Source organism: Anopheles coluzzii, chromosome 3 (genome assembly GCF_943734685.1).
Source record: "Anopheles coluzzii chromosome 3, AcolN3, whole genome shotgun sequence".
Taxonomy (NCBI): domain Eukaryota; kingdom Metazoa; phylum Arthropoda; class Insecta; order Diptera; family Culicidae; genus Anopheles; species Anopheles coluzzii.
This window is the reverse complement of record NC_064671.1, coordinates 84,811,210-84,836,147: the sequence shown is the minus strand read 5'-3', so window position 1 is coordinate 84,836,147 and position 24,938 is coordinate 84,811,210. Positions and strand designations below refer to the sequence as shown.

Sequence of the window (24,938 nt, the reverse complement as noted above, 5' to 3'; positions counted from 1 at the left end):
TTACAGGGGAGGAGGATCGTAATATTTTCGTACAAGGATAGGGTCTCGGGACGCCTACGCCCCGAGCTACGTCAATCACGCGCCGCCACGGTAAACTGCGCCGCGGAAACAATTTCCCAGGAAGGGGAAAAGGTGAACCTTGAGCTAGCGTGCGCACGCTTGCCCTTGACTTTATAGTGTAACAACACGCCCCTTCTGTGCCGCCAAAAGTTAAACTATTCAACTATTCCTACTCATTTGTCATCAGCGGCCATCTCCGCCATTATTTTTTAAATTACGTTTGACAGTAGCCTATTTATTGCAATAAAAAAATGAACCCTAAAAGCACAAAATGCGTTAAAATGCGAATGTCTCACTCTTCTCTCCCCTTCCCTCCCCTCTACCGATGATCCTTTCCTCACATCCCAAGGTCGTACATGCCGACCCCGAGCAGCAGGTTCCGGCGCGTAAAGTGCAGCGTCAGGAAGGGCGACTGTTTGGTCGGGAACGTGCGCAACAGGTACGGTTCGCCATCGCGCACGTCCGGATTGTGCGACACGTTCACATTTTCCCCACTGATGTCGTCCACCAGCTTGGTAAAGTCCCACAGCTTCAGCGCACAGTCCAGCCCGCCGGTGCCCAGTATCGTCCCGTCCCGGCTAAAGCACAGCGAGTGTATCGAGGCCGTATGCCCGGTCAGTGCCGCAATCAGGTGCCCGTGCGCCAAATCCCATATCAGCACGCGCTTGTCGGCCGACCCGGACGCCAGATAGCGGCCGCACATGGAGAACGCCAACGAGTAGATCGGTGCCTTGTGGCCCGTCAGCAGCCGATGGTGGTTGCCGACGCAAACGTCCCACAGCCGCACGGTGCGATCGCTCGACCCGGTCGCCACGTAGTTGCTGTTCGGGTGAAAGATGCACACGTCCACATCGGACAGGTGGCCGGCGAATATGCGCAGCGGCTGGTGCGAGTCGGTCGACCACAGCCGGGCGGTTCGGTCGTGCGAGCAGCTCACGAAGTAGTGGCCGTGCGGCGAGAAGCGAACGTCCCACACCGGGTACTGGTGGCCCTTGTACACGACCACGCACGTCCAGGTGTGCAGCGACCAGAGCCGCACCGTGCTGTCCTCCGAGCAGGACAGCAGCATCGTCCGGTCCGGCGCGAACGAGGTGCGGTAGACGGGGCCGCTGTGGCCGAGCAGCGTGCGGCACGACTCCGCCTTCCGGTCGTCCAGCATGCGGATCAGCACGTCCTCCGCGTCCCGGTCGATCTCCTTCAGCTGGTCGGCGCTCTTCATCTCGCGCAACTTCATCGGCGTCATCGACCACACCTTGATAGACGAGTCGACGAAGCCCACGGAAAGCAGGCTGGAATCCTCGCTGAAATCGGCACTGGACCGGGAAGGTAGAAAAGCGTAAAAAAGAGGTTTTTTATCGTTGTAACAGCACACTTACCATGTGACGGTGTGGTTTGCATTGAGCAGCGTGTACATACAAATCGATGGCAGCAGGTCTGGGCCCAGATTGACGCGCTTCGTTGACTCGCGCAGTGCCTTTATCTTCTCCATCTTGTCCACATCCTTCAGCTTCGGCAGCGGAATGCGATCGAGCGGCGGTGCGTTCGGGTCGGATTTGGACTTTTTCGAAAACAGTGGATCTTTTTTGGGCTTTTTCTTCTTCGGTTTGTCCGGTGCGTCCGGATCCATATCGTCGTCCTCTTCTGGCGGTGCGGCCACCAGCGTCTGTACGTCCGGTTCCTTCAGCAGCCCGTAGTACACCTTTATCTTGTTATCTGTACGGGGAAAGAGGCAACAAATTGTAATTTAAGCGGTATAAAATGCTGAAACACGCTCTAAACTTACCCTGCCGTTTCGCCTCTCCCGTCATTGCACCGCTCGTCGCGTCGCACTGTGCCTTGTTGCGGGCCACCCCCTCGTACAGGTCGAAGTACATGTGCTCGTTCACGATGTTCAGTATGACGGACGCTTTCTTCTCGTGCAGGTGACGCTTCAGCAGCGACAGCGTGTCGCGCGAGATGCGTATCGTGAAGGCGTTCGATTTGAACGTGTCCGTAATGTCGTTCCCGCTCATCTCGTCCCGCTTCGTCACCATCGCGAGCTTGGCCAGCTCGTCCTGGTAGTAGTACTCCTGCTCCGGCCCAAACTTGGTGATCAGCTTCTTCGCCTGCACCTCGTGGCTGTTGTACACCAGCTCGATGTACATGTGCACCAGCACCGGGTAGAGGATGAGGGCCAGCTCGTGCTTGTAGATGTCGAGCGACTCCTCCACGAACCGGCGCAACTCCATGTAGGAGTTTTCGTAAATGTCCGGGTCGCCCTCGCTTTTGTACGCCGCCAGCACACTGTTCACTTCCGCCTCGCCGGCCACATTTTCTGGGATGTCGGTCAGGCCAGCCTCCTTCTTCAGCAGCTCCTCGGTGCTCTAGGTTTTGGTCGGGGGTGTAGCAAAAACAAACAAAGTTTAGAGACAAATGAAGAGCTAACGCGGCTAGTGCTTCACATACCTTGAGATTGTACTTCTTCACCACGGCCAACACCGCCAGCAGGTCGGTTTTGTTTTGTGCCATGATAGGCGCACGAAATCCACCGCTTTTGTACTGTAAATTCGCTATTTGCTGTGCTGCCTTGTTTTTTAGCTTCTCCGCAGGCCCAAAAATCTAAACACAACACGGCGTCCAATTGGCTGTGAACTGTCAAACTGCGGCTTGACGTTTCGCTGTTCGTGAGGGTTGAAAGTGGCCCCTTTTGAACTGTATCCCACTGGAAACGCTTGACAGTTGCCAAACAAAATCTTGTCAAGCTTTTCTGCACCACCACACAGACCGGCAACGCGCGCGTGTGTTTTGTTGTGAGTGAAAACTTGGGGCTCCTGTTTAGAGCAATAATCGATCATTTGTTTCAACAGTAGACACGGCGGCAAACGAATAAAGGCAGGTCTAACCATGGACACGGCATCGTACGACGAGTTTGGCAACTACATCGGGCCGGATCTGGAGAGCGACGACGATGACGACCAGAGCCTCTACGGCCAGGCGGACCAGCAGGAGGACGAGGAGGAGGAGCTGATGGACGACGAGCCGGAACCGGAGGAGGAGGAGAAGCGCTCGTCCAAGGCGGTGGTGCTGCACGAGGACAAGCGCTACTATCCCACCTCGCTCGAGGTGTACGGCGAGGAGGTGGAAACGATCGTGCAGGAGGAGGACGCCCAGCCACTGGACAAGCCGCTGATCGAACCGGTGAAGCGCATGAAGTTCCAGCTGAAAGCGCAGGAACTCCCCGAGACGACGTACAAGATGGAGTTTCTGTCCGATCTGATGGACACGCCGACGCTCATCCGCAACGTGGCGCTGGTCGGGCATCTACACCACGGCAAGACCACCTTCGTCGACTGTCTGGTGCGGCAGACGCATCCGCAGCTGCGCAACATGGAGGAGCGCAACCTGCGCTACACGGACACGCTCTTCACCGAGCAGGAGCGGGGCGTTAGCATCAAAGCAACGCCGATGACGCTCGTCCTGCAGGATGTGAAGGGCAAAAGCTTCTTGCTCAACACGTTCGACACTCCGGGGCACGTCAACTTCTCGGACGAGGTGACCGCCTCGATGCGGCTGTGCGATGGAGTCGTCCTGTTCGTGGATGCGGCCGAGGGCGTTATGCTAAACACGGAACGGCTGCTCAAGCACGCCATCCAGGAGCGTCTGTCCTTTACGCTTTGCATCAACAAAATCGACCGTTTAATCCTCGAACTGAAGCTACCCCCGCAGGATGCGTACTTTAAGCTGCAGCACATCGTGGACGAAATCAACGGGCTGCTGACACTGCACGGCGACTCCACGGTGAAGCCCATCTCGCCCGTCCTGGGCAACGTGTGCTTCGCCAGCTCACTGTACGGCGTGTGCTTCACGCTCAAATCGTTCGCCCGGCTGTACGCGGACACGTACGAGGGCGTGAATGTGGACGAGTTCTCCCGGCGGCTCTGGGGCGACATGTACTTCCAACCGAAGACGCGCAAATTCACCCGCAAACCAGCGCACACGTCGGCGCAGCGCAGCTTCGTGGAGTTTGTGCTCGAACCACTGTACAAGCTGTTCGCGCAGGTCGTTGGCGACGTGGACACGACGCTCGCCGATACGCTGGCCGAGCTGCAGATACCGGTGACGGGGGAAGAGATGAAGTGCAACATACGGCCGCTGCTGCGCACGATCTGCAACCGGTTTGTGGGCGATTTCTGTGGCTTCGTGCAGATGTGCGTCGATCACATCCGGTCGCCGCTGGACAATGCGCAGGTGAAGGTGGACCACATCTACACCGGGGTGCGCGAGAGCGGCCTCTACCAGGACATGCTGCAGTGTGACGCGAACGCGCAGCTCATGGTGCACAGCTCGAAGATGTACCCGACCGAGGACTGTACCTTCTTCCAGGTGCTGGCGCGCGTCATGAGCGGAACGCTGCACGCTGGCCAGGAGGTGCGAGTGCTGGGCGAAAACTACACGCTGCAGGACGAGGAGGACAGCCGGGTGCTGCAGGTGGGCCGACTGTGGATCTACGAAGCACGGTACAAGATCGAGCTGAACCGTGTGCCGGCGGGGAATTGGGTGCTGATCGAGGGCATCGATCAGTGCATCGTAAAGACGGCCACGATTACGGACGTGCAGATGGCGGAGGATGTGTTTATCTTCCGGCCGCTCAAGTTCAACACGCAGAGCGTCATCAAAATTGCCGTCGAGCCGGTCAACCCTTCCGAGCTGCCGAAGATGCTGGACGGTTTACGCAAGCTGAACAAATCGTACCCGCTGCTGTCGACGCGCGTGGAGGAGTCGGGCGAGCACGTGATCCTTGGCACGGGCGAACTGTATCTCGACTGCGTTATGCACGATCTGCGCAAGATGTACTCGGAGATCGACATAAAGGTAGCGGATCCGGTGGTCGCCTTCTGCGAGAGTGTCGTCGAAACCAGTTCCCTCAAATGCTTTGCCGAAACGCCCAACAAGAAGAACAAAATCACGATGATTGCCGAACCGCTGGAGAAGGGACTTGCCGAGGACATTGAAAACGAAACCGTTTCCATCGGGTGGAACAAGAAAAAGCTGGGCGAGTTCTTCCAGGTCAACTATCAGTGGGATCTGCTCGCGGCCCGGTCGATCTGGGCGTTCGGGCCCGACTCAACCGGCCCGAACATTCTCGTCGACGATACGCTCCCGTTCGAGGTGGACAAAACGCTGCTCGGCACGGTGAAGGACTCGATCGTGCAGGGCTTCCAGTGGGGCACGCGCGAGGGCCCCCTGTGCGAGGAACCGATCCGCAACGTAAAGTTCAAAATACTGGACGCGGTGATCGCGCCGGAACCGCTGCACCGTGGCGGTGGACAGATCATTCCAACGGCCCGGCGGGTGGCGTACTCGGCCTTCCTGATGGCGACACCACGCCTGATGGAACCGTACCTGTTCGTGGAGGTGCAAGCACCGGCCGATTGCGTGTCGTCCGTGTACACCGTGCTTGCGCGGCGCCGCGGCCACGTAACGCAGGACGCACCGGTACCCGGATCGCCGCTGTACATCATCAAAGCGTTCCTGCCCGCGATCGATTCGTTCGGGTTTGAGACGGATCTGCGTACGCACACGCAGGGGCAAGCGTTCTGTCTGTCCGTCTTTCACCACTGGCAGATTGTGCCGGGTGATCCGCTGGACAAGAGCATTATCATCAGACCGTTGGAACCGCAGCCGGCCACACATTTGGCGCGCGAGTTTATGATGAAGACGCGCCGCCGGAAGGGTCTGTCGGAGGATGTGTCGATCAACAAGTTCTTCGACGATCCTATGCTGCTCGAGCTGGCCCGCCAGGACGTGCTGTTGAACTATCCGATTTAAACGGGGGTTGGTTTGTGGTGGCTGAACGGTTTCGTGTTTCTTTGGGCCGTCATTTAGAACATAAGCAGCAGGACATTTTAATAAACAATTCTTTGTGTACGGAATAAATGATATAATTTGTAATTCTTTGCTTTGGACGAATCGATTTGATGACATTACTACAGGTAACTGTTTTTAAGCTGAAAGGAAAGAGCCTATGGCCAAAAAACTACCCGCCTTTGAAGCCTCCCAGAACAATATTATGAGTACCGGGAAGTTCGATTCGTTGCTGACCCAAGATGTGTACCCGTCGCTGGACTCGTTAGTTTTCCACCTCAAAAAAGCCGGGGCACCGGTGTTAATGATGTAGTGGAAAATTTTCAGCTTCTTTGCATTCACACCCCGCACAAAGAGAATAGGAGTACGGGGGAATATTTACGAAACAGGACGAAAAAGGAGCGCGCAAAAGGTTTTACGATCCTGCTGTTCACGCCGCAGGACAGGATAGAGGAGTGGAATTTTCCACGGCGCGGCCGCGTGCCAGGTTGTTGTAATGACCGTAAATGAGTTGTATTGTTTTCGGATGTATGGAAAATTCCACAGGAGCTTCAAGGACGAATCCTGTGCTATGATTATGCATATAAACGCATTGAGCTTGAGCTTTGAACGTTAGTCTTTAGCAAAGTGCCAAAGCGAAAGAATCGTGTGCGTTTCAGAAGCGGTCGTCAGTGAAAGTTCGAGTGTGACAAACCATTAGAGTGAATTAGTGAACTGATTTAACAAATCTACGCATAAACAAATCTAAGAAATCTAACCTCTTGAGTATCTACAACGCGGTAAGTCACGTTTCGTAATTAGTGGAAAAGATACAACCTTTAAAGAGAATTAAAAAAAAGCCCAACATCATATTTTTCATTCATATTATGGTCAAATCAAGCTAAAAATAAGTAACAATTGAATCCCAATGAATCTGGAAAAGAAATCAGATTTATCTACATAATACATGACTGACTGTTTTAGTAGTGACTAATGATCTTTAGTGTTTTTCTAAAGCTCATTTTCAACTTCTAAAAACACCAGAGGATCATCCAGAGGATTCAACCAATAGAATAGAACGGTTTAAATTCCGATCACTACAGTTCCGATAATTACTTGTCCCAGGTGGCTTAAATGTTGTGTTTGCAAAGGGACAGAGGATGGGACATTTTTTTAATCTAAAAAAACTTGAAGAATAGTATACAGCAGTATCTAATAGCTTTAATAGAGAAATGATGGCTTATTATATAAAAGAACATCACCTTCAAGCTAAATATTAGCCTATTCTCTTGTCATCTTTCCGAAAAGTCATTAGATAATTGATTCCTCAAACTAACTATATTTAGACATTTCAAACTTTATTTACAATTCCATTCCATTCCAGCTACATTCCAGTAGCGTAGCCATGGAACTCTTGGTCGTCTCCTCGAAGACCCCATTGATAAAGCTTTTATGCGTGCTGCCTTCCTACGAACTGGCGTCTAGCTACTCGCTTACCTCCATGATGGATTCATTTAGCGATCGAGAGCTCTATTTATATCCTCAAAAGTTACAGAAGGTGTTAGTATCGTTTTTCTAAACAAAAAAGCAATCAGATCACTAGCTAGGTCTAGAATCACAAATAGCTAGAGCTGTTATCGATCATACCAATATCCAGGAATCCAGTTTATGAATGGATATGCTATTCCACTATCCCTTTTGAAAGTTTTGTTCCTGAAGACCCAGTGGCAGTTACTTAGTTATGATCCGGCATCGCTCCAGAGAGAGCCTTGCCTCTCTGATTGCACTGATCTGCAACTTACCGCGCTTGCTTTTGTGGCGCCATCTATTGCACGCTAGCCGTACTAGCACAATTCAAATTTACGCTCCCAACGCAACTGAGCACATCCTGGTTGTGGTCTAACCAGGTCGTGTTGATGAGATGAGCATGATGAGTGTAAAATAACCGGTTTTCTGGGCATTGTATTTTGGGTTTATTTGATTATCTTCATCATAGTTTTTTTGTTGCTCAAGTTTCTCCATTCATATACGCAAAACCAACCAACCTACGAGTACTGAGGGTAGATATTACTGCAAATCATCCCTTCCCACGGTGTACGGAGCAAACAGGCTTACGCAAATGCTCGGTCCACTTGAGAGCAAAAGCGCTAAATTCGGCAATTGGTACATCATCCGACGGCAACAGATCCCAACAATCGACGTCATTACTTCTGCTCTCTCGCATTTTGCAGCTCAAAACAACGAAGTGTGGAGCGTATGCTACACAGCATTTAAAAAACAAACAGACACACACCCCTTAGTGATACAGTTCATCGTCGGTTTTGAATAAATTTGACCTTCGCCATAAAATTTGGCGGAATATCTTTCCGCCCGTTCGAGGGTCAGTGCGATCACTCGATCGTTGCACATGATACTCTTCTCAGTAACACATCGCGCGCCAAGCGCACCAACATCGCTTAAATTAGTGACCGATCACGCACTCCCACAATGGACGAGCCCACCAACCGACCCCGGCTGGTGGCGTGATTGTTTTCAAAGTCATCGTCTGGCTTGTGCGGCTGTTGCCTAGCCCGGCGTATACATGTTGATGCCGAAAAAGTGCCAGTGAGAATTTGGACCACATGAAAGATTGTGGGGCTGATCCTGATTGGTTCGTTCACGCGCCCAGATGGGGACACACCTTTTTCCATCCGCCTTTTCCGCCTTGCCCGCGGGAATCGTTGCGTTTAAACGCGCCGTGATAAGGCGTGCGCTTTGCTCTCTGTGGTGCGCAGCGCAAAATCATAATCGAAGCAAGCCTCTTCTTTCCCACCTCGATTTAATGGCCCAACGCCGGTTTATGGGGGTCAGTTGGCACAGAGGAGCATATGCAAACAAAAACAACCTATCAACGCGTCTCATCAAACGACACGGCACACACACACACACTCTTGAGATGACCGTTTGAGGATTTAATTGTTTCCTTTTTTTTGGTGGACAAATGCTGATTTCACTTGTTTACTCCTTTACTCACCGCTCGGTCAGGGGAGCGACTTTGTTTTTTTAACGATCGAAGACGACGTGATGCTAGATACGGATCACACAATAAGACAAGATAACATTATCCTGCGGAAGGTTACGCCAAAAAGTTACGCCGTCACGCACCAAAGTCAACTTCAGCGTGCTACTAATTTCGCATCAATTTAAGTGCGCACAAGCTTGCCGTACGAAGTTCGCGCGTGTGTCGGCATCGATGTTGCCAAAAAAGCAGAATAAATCGCATGATCCTAATCGCATGATCCGCATCATAACGATGGGAATAATATTTGATCAACCGGTTAGTGTGTGCCGAGATGTCGTCTTTCGACCCGGTTCGTTCCATCATAAACACGTTCGTTAGCGTCCAGCGCCCAACAGTCAAAAGCCGAAGATTTTATATTGACCTTTCACTTTTTCTATCTGTCTCTCGCTCTAATTTGAGCGATTTTCCCCTGATGAGTGTCCCCGAGCCTCCTCGTGTGGTTGTTGTTGTTGGAAGTTGAAACCGAAACCCCTTCGTGCGCTGCCAAAATCAGCGAAGAACGAAATCGAGTGGCTCAAGCGAAAAAACGAAAAAAAATGACGAACGAGTGTGCTGTGACAATAACACACACACACGCACAAGGCGACACCCGAAATCTGGTGCGATACCGGCTTTCAGTGGAGCAAGTACACACATGCACACATTTGGCCACACCAGCGCTCTGTTCTAGTGCAGGTAGTTTTCTGCAGTCCACGGTGATACTACACACAGCCACGCACTTGGCGATACACGCTGTGTGGTGGACGTTCAGAATTCAGTGGTGCAAATACACACATGCATACACTTGGCGACACACGCTCTGCTGTGCGGTGAGATTTGTGTTCTGTGTCCAGTGGTGCAAATATACACACACACGCACTTGGCTACACACGCAGTACGGCGCGGTTGGCTTGGCAGAAGCGCATACACACATTCACGCAGTAGGCTTTACTTTCAGTCCAGTGAGGTTGGTGCTTGTGTGGTGTTTCAGCGCTTGGTTGTCAGCGAATAAACCCCGTGAAAAATGGAGTTTTGTTTAATTTGAGGTAAGTAAAAGTGATTAAAATTATCAACCAACATCCCCCTTTCTAATTAATATAATTTTTCTTCCATTTCATGTGTGTTTCACGGCGAACGGAGACAACAAAACCTGTGGCAGTGTCGTGGTGTTGGAGATGGTGGCCCGTACAGTGCAGCGAGAAGAACTAGGCGCGACAGCGATGTGGAGCAGAAAGTGCTGTGCTTATTTTAATTTTTCTTTGTGCGAGTGTAAAAAGTGTTTTTTTTTATTATGTGCGTTAATTTAGAATTAAGTGCAGTGATTATTGTGCATGTGTTGTGTTTTTTTTTTTGTATTCTATGCTATGTGTTCTACGATATTCAATAAATCGAATCATGTTGATATAATGGTCCGCTCTGTATCATTTTGGAAAGAAATCCTGGCAAAAAGGGGGAGGGGGCTATTTTAACGAAGGGTCGTGCCGAACCCCGTTCGGGTTTTGCTTCGGCTTCGGGTTTGCTTCGGCTTCGGGACCCGACGGATCGGTTGAATAATTTCGCCAACTCAGCTTCAAAGCCAGCTTCAATCTCAGCGGATCTCTGAGTGCTGGTGACCGGTGGGCGTGTACTTTGGCCGAACCCGTGGCGAATCGCGGTTGCCAGGCGCGAGTTCCTTTCCCGCTTTGTTTTGTTCCCGCGCGCAGGTGTGTTACCGATCGATGGATGAGTCAGTTTTAGCAAAGAAAAAAACCCACCACATTGCTACATTAATTATCACACTATCAAATTTTCCAATTTTCCTCAACGGTTGCTGTCCGCAAGGTTAGAGACCAAGAAGGTGCAAGAGCGCAAAATGAGTTCATGCGCGTATTTCACACGCCTTACAGTGTGCGCGCTTGACTCTTATCGATTCCATTATTCCCTCGATAGCAACAGATGACATCTCGTCCTACTGATCTGTGTACCATCGTCCCCCTTCTCCCTCTATCTTTCCCCACCACTGTTCGATTTATGCCGACCCATTACAAAGCAACGCGGTCGGAGGACCCGAACCCGAACCGAGCGCGCAACGAGGCCGCTGCCGCTGCCGCCACCGCAGCACGCGCGCAATGCGTCGTTTCCCGCCATTCTGTACACATTCGCGGGTCGGTCGTGTGTGATGGGAGGCCGCGGCCGATCGCGCGAGCCTATTTATATGACACCGTTGCGCGCTCGAGCCTTACTGTGCCGTTTTGGAAGCTCCAGCAAAGACGAGCTATGGTGCCGTGGTGCCTTTCAACCCAGTGACGACTACTACTTCCGGTCCCGGATAGTGCTGTGGTAGAGCGTTGAGTGCAGTGGCAGATAGTGTGAGAGAGATCACCGGCAAAGCGAGCAGTGAAGGGGAACACGGAGTGAACAGAGGGAGAGAAAAAAAAACATACCGGAAGTGAGAATACACACAGGAGGTGATCGAGCTTTAAAGTGCACTGTTTTTTGTGAACTATCGATCAGCAAGTGTTAACAAAAAGTTATTGTTGAGCTAACTTTTCATCTTCGGAGCAAACGTGAGCTAAGTTTGAGTGCGCGACAGTGGCTTAAGTTTACAAATTTCAAAACTAAAGCTCACAACAACCTACCGGAGGACGACGACAGACCGACCGACCGACAGACGGTGACCGTTGTGTAAGTGTGCACGAAAACTCGTTAACAGCGCGTTTCATAAGTTAGGAGGGTTTGGTGTGCAAAGTGTAACGCCGTTTTAGAAAGGTGCTGAAAAGGTTAAGCAAAACCCCCGCCTGTCCGGGAAGGACACAGACTGGAGCTGTATGTACAAGTGTGGTTTTCGACGTTTTCTAAGAGTTAGTTCAAACAAAATTGCAAAGAAATAGTCTCTAGGATGTAACAGGGATTCAGATATTTCAAAACTTTACATGAGTTAAACGGAAAACTTTACAAAAAAGACAAAAAATCGTTTTCTTTCGATTCTATTTTCTGTTTTCGATGTGTATAGCTGTCCTAGAATGTGATATATCAGATCAGACTATTTTTTATCAGATTGATGGTGTTCTGCTGCATTGTTATCGTGTTGTAGGGTTTTTTCGGGACAGTTTCCTATGTGAACAGCATGTTTTCGCCAATCGCGAGATGTTTTTCAACATCAATCACACATAAAATAAGAGACAGCTGTTGAAAAACTTCTCGCCAGTGATGAATAATGATGTTCGCAATGAAAACTCTCTATGACAGCACTCTAAGCGTCCTTTAATATTATATGACGTTACATTTTGGATGACTTTTCTTGTATTTTAATTAAAACTAATTAAAATCTAAATGAATATTTCTATTAAACTGCAAAATTGTTCAAAATTGCTCACTATTGCTAGCATTGTTCCATTAGTTGAGAAAAAAACAATTAAAATTTATTAATAAACTATTTATCATTCATATGAGCGATAGTAACACAAATAAAATTCCACAAAAATATCGAAGAAATAAAAAAAAATGAATGGAAACCCTGCCCTATAGGGCAATAAATATTCCGATATTTTTGATGGACATTGTCCCGCACTGCTAGATAACGTTACCGCGGAGAAGGCCAAAGCTATAGATTAATGATCATAAACGTTTGCGCCTGTGGGGTCGTCTTCTTGAAGGGCTCCATGATAAGCGAGAGATTCACCACACGAACGAAGCTCACCTTCGCACAGCCCAGCAGCGTCCATAGTGATTTGTGTAAGGACCCTCGAGACGAGGTCGTTGAAGTGACAATACTAGCCAAAACTAACAGAAACTAGAAAGTGAATCGTCTCATTTACATCCGGTTCAGTCTCGATCGCTAAACTGGATCCTTGGTAAGGGATAATGCAGGGTTCATCTCGCTCTTATGCTACCAATTTCAAGTGTGGCGTTGAGAATTTCCCCGCCCATTCAGCTAACGACTTCAGTCGCCGCTCGAAAGGTAGATCTGATGGCATATCGGCAATGGGACGCTTGAGACGCAGAATATAGAAAAAGAAGGCACCAACTCACGCCTGCCTGGGGAGATATTCGATTGACCGTTGTGTGTAAATCGCTGGACGAGCCCCCGCCAGGCAACAACAATCGAGATTCGCGGCACCGGTTTTTATCAGCTGACACCCGTACGAATGGAGCGGAATGAGCGGGCATCAATTGGTGATGGCGTAGACACGACGGTATCCCCTCCTCTTTGGAAGAGCGGTTTTACGACGTCGATGCCTACTATTACCACTGCTCTTATGCCCTGTGTTGCCTTGACGCGAACTCTTGCGCCGTTTTGTTGTGTGTTGTCAAGGCTATTTTTGTTTTCGTTAGCAGTGCGTGGAGCGCAAAAAGCTGCCGAGCATGAAGAGACGGCGCAAAGAGATGGCGAGGGACAAATACAATAATTGCTTATGATCGAACACATAAACAAACCACCGAAGAAAAAAAAAACAAACGAAAATGGTGCTAATCATGCGTATTTCTATTTTACGGCTCCATTCTCTATTTTAGGACACATTCTGCTAAGAGTAAACAGAAGCTTCACAACAGTGCGAAAACAGACGATCAAAATGAGCTTTCAACGACGCACCTCGGAAAAGACGACCGAGCTGACGGCATCGGTGCCGGTCAAGCTGCTGACAGCCGGTTCGGCTGCCTGCTTTGCCGACTTCATTACCTTCCCGCTGGACACGGCCAAAGTGCGACTACAGGTAAGCAGATAGCAAGGATGCAGAACCCTATCGTAGAACGAGCTGTTTTGCTTCCTATTTGCCTCTCCGTTCGAAAACGAAATCGAAATGAGTGCACGAGTGAGCCGTGGCCGATGGCTCCAGTCCAACCCATCTCCTCGGGCCAGCGATGCGGATGATTGCCCCCAGAGTCCGTCAACATACAGACACACGATCGTGCGCCCTTCCACCGCGCTTCCGCCGAGACGCCGCTCGTGGACGGTTTCGCGGTTCAACGAGCACGCACACCGAGACCGCTCGAGAGACAGTGCTGTTGGTGCCCTCGAGCTGTGTCGGCGGCCTGCACAAACCGGTGGTGTCGGGTACAAAGTTCAGGCTGACCACGAACCACGCATCTGCACTGCTCGCAGCAGCAGCAGCAACAGCAACAGCATCAGCTCCGGTATAGGAAGTAGGGCAACCCTTTTGCCGGTGGACGTAGGACTTTGAACAGGTCGCGGATACGCGTTGATGCGATTGTCCTTCACCGAGCTGAGTCTCACGCGCGCGCGCTCTCTCTCTCTCTAACGGGTTATGCAACGCAAAGGGACAGGTTGAAGACGAAGAGCTGGTTGTTTGTTTTGGTTTTCTTCGCTGGGTTCAGTTTGGTAAACAAAATGTAATAATTCTGTCTGGTTTAAACCGATTTTTTGTTAAGTTGACTTGGTAAACTAGGAACTAAATAGCTCAACGATTATTGCGCTTTGTACAATCGCACCCTTTTCCGACGGTGGTTGATTCAGTGGGAAACGGTGGTTATTATCGTTGGACACAACACTGCCGCCGCTTGGGAAAGAGCAGAACTTTCCATTGGAATTCATTATGATGATGATTGTCGGTCAGGCAATGCAGGCAAGAGTGCATCATACGCATTCAAGGTTGTGTCGCGTGTGAGTGTCTTTTGTGATCAAATGCAACAAACCCCGGATGAGGTTCTGCTACAATTTTTGCACTATTAATAGTGAATTACAAACATAACAATGGTATCAGAGCAGGGTTCTTGTGTACATTTTCTTATGTTACCGACTTGCTATATTTTTGTGAGCAGTAAACATCTAATTTAAGTAGCTAGTCACATTTCATAGTTACTTTTTTTATATGCAATTTTTTTAGCAAACCGCTACTCACTTGTGATTGAACTTTCACTAAAGTCTGTTACGAGGATCGGTTCCTTCTAACTAAATAGTTACTTTTATCTATAATTCTTGTAACAAGTTAAATTGACCCGTTTGTAGAGCAACGCAATTTCAAGATCTCCGAGATGTACTGCAAAGAAGAATGACTCCAAAGCCCATTCAAGTACAGGAACTAATGCCAAATCCTTACCTGACCGGTAACTAACCCTGAATCCATAATGGTCCTGGCTTTATTTTCTACATTTATTGATGCTCGAAACGATCGCGAGACCATGCTGATTTTAGCAGTAATGCTGAAAACATAATCGAACGCATACTGGTTCTTTAACTGATCGTGAAAGCATACTGTTCCTGGGACTTATCCCGCACTCATAACGTTTAATGAACTAATCCTAATCCTACACTGATCCTGGACCTGATCCTGAACCGATGCTGGTCTTGGAATTGTCCCTGACACCATACCGGTATTGGAACGGATCCCTATCGCATACCGTTCCTCGAACTGATTACAAAACTATACAGTTCCTGGAATTGATCCCGAATTCCTACCGTTGCTGGAACTGGTCATTTTAGATTTTTGGAATTGTTCTTCCTATATACCGGTATTGCATACCGTTTCCCATACCGTTCCAAGAACTGATTCCAAACCTGTACCGGTCTTAAAACATGTTCTTATCCCCATTTTGGTTCTGGACCTAATCCTGGCATCATATAGGACCAGGAACGTATCCTGATCTCATTCCGCTCCTGGAACCGATCCCGAACTCATATCGTTCCTGGAACTCTTCCTGAACTAATACCAGTCCTAGAACTGATGCTGATCCCATACTGATCATATAAATAATCCCTACCCCTACATTAGTTTTGGAACTGTTCCTGACACCGTAACTGTTCTGGAACTTATTCACAGTCATACCGGTCTTAAATCTGATCCCGAACTCTTACCGTTGTTGAATTGATCCCAAACACATGCCGGATCTGGAACTTATCCTGAACCAATATCGGACTTGGAAGTAATTCTGAGCTAATATCAATCCTGGAACTGGTTCTGGCCCGTAACGGTATTGCTAGTATTGCTGAATTTTTTATTTTGGTCCAAAAACTCAACTTGAATCTGTCTGTGCCATGGTACGGATCGAGAACCTGTCCCGATCTAGGAACATACTAAGGAGTTTACCGACCTGAGCTATACCAAAGGTTCGAAATTGCTCATGCTTTTATACACATACCGGAATCGTCGCATCTACTAAGGGCTGTTTTCGGCCTGAACTCGCTGCATCATTTGTTTGAACCCATGATGGGAAATCTGTCCTGTTACTACCTGCACAGTAACCATTTAAGTGCAAAAAGGAGCTAAAAGTAACTAGTTGTATTACAAATAGTACCTAGTACTTGTAGCTAGGTGCACGTAATTGGTGATCGAAATGGATTTTGTAGTAAAAAAAAATCATTTAAATTATAAAATATCTAGATGCTCTAGTTTAGTATGACAGTAATTATATCCAGTTACATTGCATAACACAGAAAAGAAAGAAAAGAGCAAATACAATGCCTCCAAGAACCCCTGCTGCGTGCTTTTCCGTGCACACCTGTTGTTGCTCACTCATTCGTCAATTCAGAACACATTAATAAGTAAAATTTCTGCAATGGCAGTACCCACACAACGCTCGATCAATTTCCCCCCTGAACATTACAACATTGTCCGCCTATAATGACTTCCGCCAGCGCGCGTTTATATATGTAGAATGATTGAATTTATATTTTTTTTTTCCTCTCCTTCCCACTTATAGATTCAAGGCGAACAGCCAGTTAGAACCGTCGCCCTGGCTCCGGCCACCATCAACACATCCGCCTCGCTCAAGCTCAACCCAACGTCCGTGCCGGCGACGCAGCACGTGCAGTACCGCGGTCTGGTCGGTACGATCACCACGATCACGCGGCAGGAAGGCTTCCGGACGCTGTACAACGGCCTGTCGGCCGGTTTGCAGCGCCAGCTGTGCTTCTGCTCCATCCGGCTGGGCCTGTACGATACCGTGAAAACGTTCTACGGTTCCCTGCTTAAAGGTAGGGTGCGCCTATTTCTCCTTTTATAGAGTGTTAACTAACTGTTCCCTTTAATTTTCCTCTCCCCTCCCTCCGATTGCGCAGAAAACGAAGCTGGACTTCAGATCGGAACTCGAGTCCTGGCCGGCCTAACGACGGGCGGCGCCGCGGTAATGATCGCCCAACCCACCGACGTGGTGAAGGTGCGATTCCAGGCGGCCACCCGCTCCTCCACCGGGCGTCGGTACGCTTCCACGCTCGAAGCCTACCGGACGATACACCGGGAGGAGGGCGTACGAGGGCTGTGGCGAGGCGCCATGCCCAACGTCGGCCGCAATGCGATCGTCAACGTGGCCGAGATCGTGTGCTACGACGTGGTGAAGGACTGCCTGCTGCTGTACGCCCACATGCCCAACGACATACGGTGCCACTTTTCGGCGGCAGTTGTGGCCGGACTGGCGGCCACGATCGTCGCCTCACCGGTCGATGTGGTGAAGACGCGCTACATGAACTCGCCCCGCGGCCAGTACCGGGGTGCGATCGACTGTGCCATCCGGATGGGGGCGAAGGAGGGCGTGGCCGCCTTCTACAAGGGCTTCGTGCCGTCGTTCGCCCGGCTCGTCTCGTGGAACGTGGTGATGTGGATTAGCTACGAGCAGCTGAAGCTGGTCATCTTCAATCGAAACCAAAGCTAGAGGACGATACCATACTGGTGCTAGGACGCCATTGACAACTCTTCCCGAAACCCTTGCTTGAAGCTCTCACCGTGGCTTACCCGTGTCCTCACACGTTCCCGGAGTGTATCTAGAGCTAACGAAGTGTGTTTGTAGCTATATGCCTCTTTTTTCGCGGGGATTTTTCGTTTTTTCTTCAAAACATGGATCAATATTTATACTTTTATAACGCGGTATGACTGCGACAGTGTGTGACCGAGTCAGCAAAAAAGAGCCAGCCAAGGTAGGAAGGGAAGCGGAAAACCCGGACCACGATCCGCACCTTCATCCGGTACGGGTCGGGGGCGTTTACGTTACCACAGCAGCAGCGACCAGTGTCGGATTGGTGCAACAATTTTCCCAAACTTGAGCGTGTACGCTTTCTTTTACGTATGTGATAATCAGTATGTTTGTGTATGTGTATGTGTGCGAATGAAAATTGTTACTGTCGTGTCTTTTAATTGTAAAAAAACAACAACAAAACCTGAATAAACTTTTATCTAAGAAGAATCTATCATTCTTACCTTAAACATCCGTCAATTCCCTTTTTTCGTTCGGGAAAAATATCGTCGATTTTGGAGCTTTCCTGTTTTTGTTCAATGAATTTGCATTTGCCTTCCGTTTCTATTGCGATCTATAACATTTTTCTCAACTGGCTACAGTTCTCCTTGATGATCTTCTCCAGCAGGATCGCTCCGCGCTCTTCGCTCATTTCGTACGTTTCCATCACCACCGGCTGGAGGGGCTGGCCGCCCGACAGTGCCGAGTCCGACTCCGGCTCGTAAACCACCCGCCAGAAGCACTTGATGTCCTGCAGCAGCTCCTTCAGCTCGCTCAGTATCCTGGCCAGCAGCTTCATCACGCCGTCGCGATCGGTTTTGCGCAGCCGCATCAGCTCCGCCGCGTCGTGGCGCGTCATGCGGCTGATGACGCGGTCGTGCAGCCGGACCGGCAACCGTACGGCCGACTGGTCCGTCAGCTCCACGCTCAGGTTCCACTGCTCCCTGCGGATGCGGGGCTGCTCGGTGACGGCCTCCACCTCGCAGTACACCACGAAGGAAGCGCCCGAGCGGCGCTGCTCCTCCGGCAGGGCCATCAGTTGATCGATCGTCACCAGGCTGGTACCATCGATACGGTGCGGGTAGCTGGGCGAGACGATACTGAGCGTGGTTGACCGTTCGTTTAGCTCGAGCGCGTCCATCCCGTCCATGCTGTCCTCGAACAGGTCCGAGGTGGTGAATTGGTTGAACTTCTTGCTGGTCGTGGGCGCCGGTTCGGAGCTTTTACTTTTGCTGGACGCGGTTGGCTGTGGCAGTGTCTCCATTTCTCCTTGCTCTTGCCGATACTCATCCGAGGGTCTGAATTTTTTAGCCCTCGGAGGTGCTACCTCATCGTACTGCTCGTCCAACTGATCGAAGCCCCTCAGCTCGCTCTGAATTTGATCCTCGAGCGCGTTCATCACATCAATATCGTCCTCAATCAGCCCCTCGTACGACGGTTCAGGGCGACGTAGGGGGGCTGGCGCCACCTTACGGGCTACGGGCGACGATTGCGACTGTTTCGTGGACGACACCTGGTGGTGCATAATTTCCGGCTCCCGCGGCACATCCACCAGCTGCACGGCAAACGCGTCCATATCGTCGTCGTCCATCAGTGTGCTAACGGTCGGCACCTGTTCCGGTTTCGGTTGCGTCGACTCGATCATATCCAGATCGATGCCCATCAGCAGCGAATCGTCCACATCATCCTCCACGATGGCGGGAGATTTCCTTTGATGTGCCCGTTGATTTGGCCCCTGATGATGGCTGCTGCTGCCGCCCGCCTTCCGGTCCATCGGGATCGGTTGTATTGCGCTGTAGTTGGCGCGATGCCTAGCCTCCGACACGTCCGGCTCTTCGTAGTCTAGCTTGGGGGTCGGGTTGGCCGGTTTGTTAAGCGCGCGCAGCAGCACATTCTCGTACGCGTTCGTTATCAGCAGCACATCGACCTCACCGCCGAGCACGCGCACGTTGCGCGGCTCGAGAAAGATGACCTGATTGATGCAGCGCAACGGACCGGTTAGGAGCAGCTTCAGGCCGGGCGTTAGCTTGGTGTTCAGGCAGCGGATGGGACTGTGCTCCATCGCTACAACCGTTTGTTTGCCATCGGTCAGTTCGAGTTTAAGCATTCTTCGTCTGAAATGAAGGAAACGGTTGAGCGTTTTAAGCTGATCATTTGCAAAAGGATCGCAACCGGTGCATACTTCTTTACGTTCGGTGCCTGACTTTTCCTCATCTGCACCTCGTCGTCCGCTTCGTCCAACTTTTTGTCGTACAGCGCTCTCCACTGGTCGTACGCCGGTTCAGCTAGCAATTGCGTTCAACAAGAAAAACGTTAAATTGCTTATGTACAGATAATCCAAACTACCTTTAGCGCGCTCTACCCACAAATGTCCATCAAGTACTGCATTTGAACCGGAAACGAGCCGCTCATCGTGTGCTGTTCGCCCTTCTGGGCCAGTCCCGGCGGAAGCACCCCGGTACCGATCTCCTTCAAATCTGCCAGCAACCACTGACTAAATGCGAACTGAAACACGCCCTCATTGGAAATGGTGGGATTTTCCTGCACACAGAACGACACACACTCAGACAGCCAGTTGTCCAGCACCTTGATGTGGTACTCCCGCAGCAGCCGCATTTTCGTCATTTGTACGCGATTGTTTTCATGCTGTATCATTTTGCCGTTTTTCGTTCGGGTCGCATCCGGATCCGGACACTTTATATTCTTAGCGGTGAAGGTGAGTGAAAAGTGATTTAAAAACGACTAGAATCGGTGCCGAATGCTCCCGTTCGCGGAACGTTGGTGCCGTTGCGAGCGGTTTGTTTACATTTCCTTTGAGCTGTCAAACAAAAAGGGCGCGCTTGTTTAGCTGTCATTTTTTTCTTTTTTACTAGGAACTTGTTTTTTGCTTAAAATTCACTATTTTTAAGATAATTCGATGTAGCAACAATTGAGCAATAAATAAACCTTTTTCATACAATACCACTAAATATGTTTGGAGAAATCCATTTTACACACATAAAAAAAACCATGAGCGCCAAATAAGCCCGTTGTACTGTATCCCGAACTGTCAGTAGCGTCTTCGGGCAACCATACAGACAACAACAAAGCACACATCGCGAAGGGACGCGCTAGTTCACAAATTTACTTTCCGATTCGTTGATGTGGTATAAAAATGACGAATCTAGCTGTTTGCCGACTGTGTTTAACAGATCGAGACCCAACCTTTCTCGAGTTGAAGCAGGACAGTGATCTAATCGATACAATCTTCAATGTATTATCGTTCGAGGTAAGCAACAAACTTCTTGGAACAATCCCCTGGAGTCTGGCTCGGAAAGATGAATAAAAATGCCGTTGATCGTCCCTTTTGCAGCCCATGCCGCATTCAATCGACACCATTGTGCTGTGCCCAGATTGCCAGCTCTTTCTGACGCAGGTGGAGCAGTTTCGCGAAGGTTGCATCCATAACGATGAAATATTCCGTGAAAGATTGCAGAGCGAAGAGTCGATGACTACCGTGTACGTGAAGGAGGATAACGTCGATGGCCTGCGGGTGGTCATCATAGAGGAGGACGAAGCTCAGCAGCTCGGACTCATCGATGAGGCCGGTTTGGAGAAAGAAGTGGTGCAGCAATCGTGGCCGGATGAAGAGCAAGAGGTAAAGGAGGACGTAGCTCCCTCCATCCCGGAAGAGAAGAACGAAAGCGTGCGACAAACCCGGCAAAGAAAAGCGAAACAAGTGGCACCGAAGCGGGAGCCACCGAAAAAGCCCCAAAACAAACCCGAATTGGTGGTTAAACAGGAAGACAGTCCCGCGCCGGCGGCGGTACCCACCAAGCCCAAGCGAAAGTTTGTGGCGGCCACCTCCAATCGCTACCTGCCGTGCGTGCGGTGCGGTAAGATGTTACGGCGCAGCAACATGGTCAAGCATCTGGAAACGCACGATCCGAAACCGCCGCAGCTGTTCTGCTCGTACTGCGGGAAGCAGTACCGTGATCCGAACCTGCTCAAGGTGCACATCAACAGCCACCACACGTTCGAGCGGAAGTACGAGTGCGAGGAGTGCGGGAAGGTGTACTATCGGCCGAACTCGCTCCGAGAGCACATCCTCGCGAACCATTCGAAGGAGCTGCGGTACGAGTGCAAACATTGCGGGATGAAGTTTAGCAACTTCTCGAAACGGACCTACCATTACGCTACGGCGCACTCGGAGGCGAGACCGTACAGCTGCCAGTACTGCGACAAAGCGTTCAAGCTGAGGTAAGCGGTGGGAAGTTGTTGCTTTCTGAGGGTTTGATTTGTTACCTTTTTTGTTCCTTTCTAAATTGCAGGAGCGACTGGACGCTGCACGTGCGAACGCATACGGGCGAGAAGCCATTTTCGTGCGACATATGCGGGAAACGGTTCAACAAAAGCTACAACGTTACCATCCACAAGAAATCGCACCGAAACGAAGAAGCGCGGAAAGCGTTGAAGGAAGCGAAAGCACAAGCATAGATTGTATGGTTTACTTATTGGTTTAGTTAATCCGTCGATCAGTTTTACGCTTTGGGTCACTCATTTGTATTAAGATATTTTTTCAAGACGCAACATTTTGCAAAGGTCAATAAAGTTAAACAAAACTAATATAATAGTTGTAACCAAGTATGAAGCTGTAATACATGATTTTTGGTTCATATTTAACAACTTACTTTTATTTGCCACCGAAGAAAAGCGATCTGTGGCCTCAATCCTCAATCTGCCAACTGATTTTGCGTTCAAAAAGCTGCCCGTTCCTCTCAGCCTTTTAAGTTCAATCCTACACCGTAAACCAACTAGCGATGTGCGTGAATGTAGCCCTCATTTTTGTCCAACAGCTGTCAAAGGACATAAACAAAATTGATTGCAACGGGGCTGTCCCAGTGCACACTGTCGCAGCTGAACAACAAATAACCAACCATGTCCACAATATATGAAGCGGCCACAATTAAACCAAAAACACCCGACGAAGAGGAAGTGCTGAAAAACCTTTGGTCGGTAAGTGTACTCGCGCGATTTACTTTCGTTCTGCATTTAATCCAATTTTGGCTCACCGGCATTCCGCCCCCGTCCAGATCCGGCCGTGTTACTTATATAATGAAGAGTACGAGGACTGCACCAGCGTTAAGGCCCGGTTCCACCAGTACTTCATACACGGCGAATCGATCGACTGCAACCAGTGGAAGCGCGATTTCGACAACTGCGTGCGGTTCGAGAAGAACGCAACGGACACGAAAAGCGCGCTCGAGCTAATACGCAGCGAACAGAAGCGGCGCGAAGAGCGGATGCGCGCCCACTACGGCAACAACGTGTGGACGAAGCGGACGGCACCGCCGCAGGATTGGGCCAAACCACTGCCGGAGCACATGCAGAAGGAGTACGAAGGGTCGTTCCTCGCGTCGAAAGCCAAAGAGCTGCGGGAAGGACCGCAAACGCCCGAGGTGGAGAGCAGCTCGTCGTGCGCTATCATGTGACAAGAAGGCGCAGCGAACGAAAGATTAAATAGCATTTTTTAAATCACTTTTTTCAGTTGCAATAACCCCAACATCCGTCATTTACATCGTGAGTGAATAAAGTTATGTTTAATAAGATTAAAAATGATATATATCTGGGATGATGAACTAAAAGCTAACACAAAAAAACGGTCGCGTAATATCGTCACAGTGCACTGTTTGCCGCGCCGGCTATATTGCCGTATGTTCCGGTTTTACCTCGCCTTGAGGTAGCATCGCTGTTTCCGCAGCCAGCAGCGTCGACTGTTCCGGCGGCGGTAGATTGCGGTGCGACTTTTTGTGTATCACCACGTTGTAGCTTTTGTTGAACGCTTTACCACAGATGTCACACTTGAACGGCTTTTCGCCCGTGTGCTTGCGAATGTGCAGCGTGAGATCGCCCCTGGAGGAGAAAGCAAGGAAACGAAATGATGCACCAAGCGATTGAAAGCATGGCCAACTTACTTAAATTTAAACGCCCAATCACAGTAGGTACAGGCAAACGGTTTCGCCGTGGTGTGCTCCTTCTTGAAATGGTGCCACCGCTGGGCCCAGCTCACGAACGCCATCCCGCAGTCGGAGCAGTCGTACCGCTTGACCGTGCTGTGCTTCACCCGCTTGTGGTCCTTCAGCGAGGTCGGCCGCAGGTACACCTTGCCGCAGATGTCGCACGGATACTTCTTCTCCTGCGTGTGGTTGCTGTTGATGTGCAGCTGCATCCGGCGCGGATCCTTGAACGCTTTGCCGCAGTACGAGCAGAAAACCTTCGGCCGGTCCGGATCGTGCGTCAGCTGGTGCTGGTTGATGTTGTTCCGGGCGATCATTTTGCCGCATTGGGCGCACGGCAGCTTGTTGTTCGATTTATCGGCCGCCGCTGCCGCCTTTTTCGTGCGCGTCGGATTCCGCTTCCGCCTGTCGGTGCTTTTCTTTCGCACAGTCAACGGCTCACTGTCGGAGGAGGAGTCCAGCTTGGATAGGGCTGCTTCCAACGGTTTGTTCCCATCCGTCTCCTCCTCCTCTTCCTCCTGCACCTCCTCACCCTCCATGTCATCGTCATTTTGTTCGATCATTTCCAGCAGACACTCCTCAATGATGGGCTTTTCCGCCGCCCCATTGAAGGCTGTCTCCTTTAGCGATTCCTCCTCGACCGCTTCCGGATGGATCACGTCCACCGGCATGAAGAGGGGCTCTTCCGCCTCCGGCGCCGTGCTGAACTTGCGCCGGAAAATGTCATCGTTGATGATGCACCGTTCCCGGAAGTCGTAGCACTTGTGCAGCAGCTCGTTGCACTCTGAGCACAGGTAGTACGGAACGCTTTCATCAACGATCGCCTACAAAAAAACAAAACGCACCGGGATGTGAAAGAATGCGCCTGACCCTCGATCCTTCCGTTCCACTTCTAGGAGCACCAAATAACGCCTACCTCGATGGTGGTCGTTTCCCGTATGATGTTTACTATTTGGCCGTCCTCGTTCAGGCAAACCATCGAGTCCGGACCATTGTCCAGCTCTTCCCGCAGGCAAAGGCGACAGATGCGATCGACACAGCTCATCTTAGCATAGTAACTGTGGGTCGGGGACACTTTTTTGTTCTCGTCAGCCAAGTTGTTATTGGATTCGGACCCCAGCAGAGGAGAAAAACATAATTTACATTCTTTTGCAAAGTTTGACAACGCAATGTTTACCTTTTTTTCTACGGTGACGTTTGACAGTTGGAATACTGTTTTTTTTTGCAAAAAACCCGAAATGAGTTTGTTTTTAATTGAAAGATTACTTCAACCAATTTTTATGGTTTTTATTACGTTCATATTTAATCTAATGTTCTAATTTAAATATAATTTAACATTTTGTTAGCCAAACGAA

General features: G+C 50.1%; 7 protein-coding genes across 12 annotated transcripts; 4 read left to right on the top strand and 3 right to left on the bottom strand.

Annotated features, from left to right (window-relative positions):
- Positions 1 to 274: 274 nt before the first annotated feature.
- LOC120955592 (transcription initiation factor TFIID subunit 5) lies at positions 275 to 2,666 on the bottom strand. The gene is made up of 4 exons (XM_040376615.2): positions 2,506 to 2,666; positions 1,844 to 2,423; positions 1,437 to 1,773; positions 275 to 1,373 (listed from the first exon to the last, which is right to left on the bottom strand). Exons 1-4 carry the CDS (start codon positions 2,566 to 2,568, stop codon positions 398 to 400), a joined length of 1,956 nt encoding a protein of 651 aa, XP_040232549.1. The 5' UTR covers positions 2,569 to 2,666; the 3' UTR covers positions 275 to 397.
- A 96-nt stretch (positions 2,667 to 2,762) lies between these two features.
- On the top strand, positions 2,763 to 5,976 carry LOC120957578 (116 kDa U5 small nuclear ribonucleoprotein component). 2 transcript variants are annotated; one of them, XM_040379853.2, is made up of 2 exons: positions 2,763 to 2,849; positions 2,907 to 5,976. In XM_040379853.2, the coding sequence occupies exon 2, from the start codon at positions 2,944 to 2,946 to the stop codon at positions 5,866 to 5,868; it is 2,925 nt and encodes a 974-aa protein (XP_040235787.2). In that variant the 5' UTR covers positions 2,763 to 2,849; positions 2,907 to 2,943; the 3' UTR covers positions 5,869 to 5,976. The 2 variants fall into 2 exon arrangements, with proteins under 2 accessions (XP_040235787.2, XP_040235788.2); XM_040379854.2 differs by having other exon boundaries at positions 2,813 to 2,849; positions 2,910 to 5,976.
- A 5,060-nt stretch (positions 5,977 to 11,036) lies between these two features.
- LOC120958307 (mitochondrial uncoupling protein 2-like) lies at positions 11,037 to 18,037 on the top strand. Of its 4 annotated transcripts, none has more exons than XM_040381009.2 (4): positions 11,037 to 11,370; positions 13,418 to 13,617; positions 16,562 to 16,835; positions 16,920 to 18,037. In XM_040381009.2, the coding sequence occupies exons 2-4, from the start codon at positions 13,477 to 13,479 to the stop codon at positions 17,507 to 17,509; spliced, it is 1,005 nt and encodes a 334-aa protein (XP_040236943.2). In that variant the 5' UTR covers positions 11,037 to 11,370; positions 13,418 to 13,476; the 3' UTR covers positions 17,510 to 18,037. The 4 variants fall into 4 exon arrangements, with proteins under 4 accessions (XP_040236943.2, XP_040236942.2, XP_040236944.2 ...); XM_040381008.2 differs by having other exon boundaries at positions 11,037 to 11,587; XM_040381010.2 differs by lacking the exon at positions 11,037 to 11,370 and adding an exon at positions 12,607 to 12,756.
- An 82-nt stretch (positions 18,038 to 18,119) lies between these two features.
- LOC120957457 (recQ-mediated genome instability protein 1-like) lies at positions 18,120 to 20,465 on the bottom strand. 2 transcript variants are annotated; one of them, XM_040379672.2, is made up of 3 exons: positions 19,954 to 20,465; positions 19,770 to 19,872; positions 18,120 to 19,701 (listed from the first exon to the last, which is right to left on the bottom strand). In XM_040379672.2, exons 1-3 carry the CDS (start codon positions 20,240 to 20,242, stop codon positions 18,162 to 18,164), a joined length of 1,932 nt encoding a protein of 643 aa, XP_040235606.2. In that variant the 5' UTR covers positions 20,243 to 20,465; the 3' UTR covers positions 18,120 to 18,161. The 2 variants fall into 2 exon arrangements, with proteins under 2 accessions (XP_040235606.2, XP_049466362.1); XM_049610405.1 differs by having other exon boundaries at positions 19,950 to 20,039.
- Positions 20,466 to 20,642: 177 nt separating this feature from the next.
- On the top strand, positions 20,643 to 22,211 carry LOC120957455 (zinc finger protein 664-like). Its single transcript, XM_040379670.2, has 3 exons — positions 20,643 to 20,855; positions 20,940 to 21,826; positions 21,898 to 22,211. Exons 1-3 carry the CDS (start codon positions 20,742 to 20,744, stop codon positions 22,061 to 22,063), a joined length of 1,167 nt encoding a protein of 388 aa, XP_040235604.2. The 5' UTR covers positions 20,643 to 20,741; the 3' UTR covers positions 22,064 to 22,211.
- Positions 22,212 to 22,443: 232 nt separating this feature from the next.
- Positions 22,444 to 23,187, top strand: LOC120957456 (UPF0545 protein C22orf39 homolog). The gene is made up of 2 exons (XM_040379671.2): positions 22,444 to 22,582; positions 22,660 to 23,187. Exons 1-2 carry the CDS (start codon positions 22,505 to 22,507, stop codon positions 23,056 to 23,058), a joined length of 477 nt encoding a protein of 158 aa, XP_040235605.2. The 5' UTR covers positions 22,444 to 22,504; the 3' UTR covers positions 23,059 to 23,187.
- Positions 23,145 to 24,763, bottom strand: LOC120957454 (oocyte zinc finger protein XlCOF8.4-like). Its single transcript, XM_040379668.2, has 3 exons — positions 24,500 to 24,763; positions 23,542 to 24,407; positions 23,145 to 23,479 (listed from the first exon to the last, which is right to left on the bottom strand). The coding sequence occupies exons 1-3, from the start codon at positions 24,626 to 24,628 to the stop codon at positions 23,269 to 23,271; spliced, it is 1,206 nt and encodes a 401-aa protein (XP_040235602.2). The 5' UTR covers positions 24,629 to 24,763; the 3' UTR covers positions 23,145 to 23,268.
- Positions 24,764 to 24,938: the final 175 nt, after the last annotated feature.

Bases quoted from the DNA above. Each gene is read 5' to 3' on its own strand.
- LOC120955592 (XM_040376615.2), bottom strand. From the start codon at position 2,568: ATGGCACAAAACAAAACCGACCTGCTGGCGGTGTTGGCCGTGGTGAAG. The intron at 1,774-1,843 runs GTAAGTTTAGAG...TTCCCCGTACAG, and splicing joins GGGAGAGGCGAAACGGCAGG to ATAACAAGATAAAGGTGTAC. The intron at 1,374-1,436 runs GTAAGTGTGCTG...TTCCCGGTCCAG, and splicing joins GCAAACCACACCGTCACATG to TGCCGATTTCAGCGAGGATT.
- LOC120957578 (XM_040379853.2), top strand. From the start codon at position 2,944: ATGGACACGGCATCGTACGACGAGTTTGGCAACTACATCGGGCCGGAT.
- LOC120958307 (XM_040381009.2), top strand. From the start codon at position 13,477: ATGAGCTTTCAACGACGCACCTCGGAAAAGACGACCGAGCTGACGGCA. The intron at 13,618-16,561 runs GTAAGCAGATAG...TCCCACTTATAG, and splicing joins CGGCCAAAGTGCGACTACAG to ATTCAAGGCGAACAGCCAGT. The intron at 16,836-16,919 runs GTAGGGTGCGCC...CCGATTGCGCAG, and splicing joins CTACGGTTCCCTGCTTAAAG to AAAACGAAGCTGGACTTCAG.
- LOC120957457 (XM_040379672.2), bottom strand. From the start codon at position 20,242: ATGATACAGCATGAAAACAATCGCGTACAAATGACGAAAATGCGGCTG. The intron at 19,873-19,953 runs GTGGGTAGAGCG...CGCAATTGCTAG, and splicing joins GCAGTACTTGATGGACATTT to CTGAACCGGCGTACGACCAG. The intron at 19,702-19,769 runs GTATGCACCGGT...CCTTCATTTCAG, and splicing joins CAGGCACCGAACGTAAAGAA to ACGAAGAATGCTTAAACTCG.
- LOC120957455 (XM_040379670.2), top strand. From the start codon at position 20,742: ATGACGAATCTAGCTGTTTGCCGACTGTGTTTAACAGATCGAGACCCA. The intron at 20,856-20,939 runs GTAAGCAACAAA...TCCCTTTTGCAG, and splicing joins TCAATGTATTATCGTTCGAG to CCCATGCCGCATTCAATCGA. The intron at 21,827-21,897 runs GTAAGCGGTGGG...TCTAAATTGCAG, and splicing joins GACAAAGCGTTCAAGCTGAG to GAGCGACTGGACGCTGCACG.
- LOC120957456 (XM_040379671.2), top strand. From the start codon at position 22,505: ATGTCCACAATATATGAAGCGGCCACAATTAAACCAAAAACACCCGAC. The intron at 22,583-22,659 runs GTAAGTGTACTC...GCCCCCGTCCAG, and splicing joins TGCTGAAAAACCTTTGGTCG to ATCCGGCCGTGTTACTTATA.
- LOC120957454 (XM_040379668.2), bottom strand. From the start codon at position 24,628: ATGAGCTGTGTCGATCGCATCTGTCGCCTTTGCCTGCGGGAAGAGCTG. The intron at 24,408-24,499 runs GTAGGCGTTATT...GTTTTTTTGTAG, and splicing joins GGGAAACGACCACCATCGAG to GCGATCGTTGATGAAAGCGT. The intron at 23,480-23,541 runs GTAAGTTGGCCA...TTTCTCCTCCAG, and splicing joins GATTGGGCGTTTAAATTTAA to GGGCGATCTCACGCTGCACA.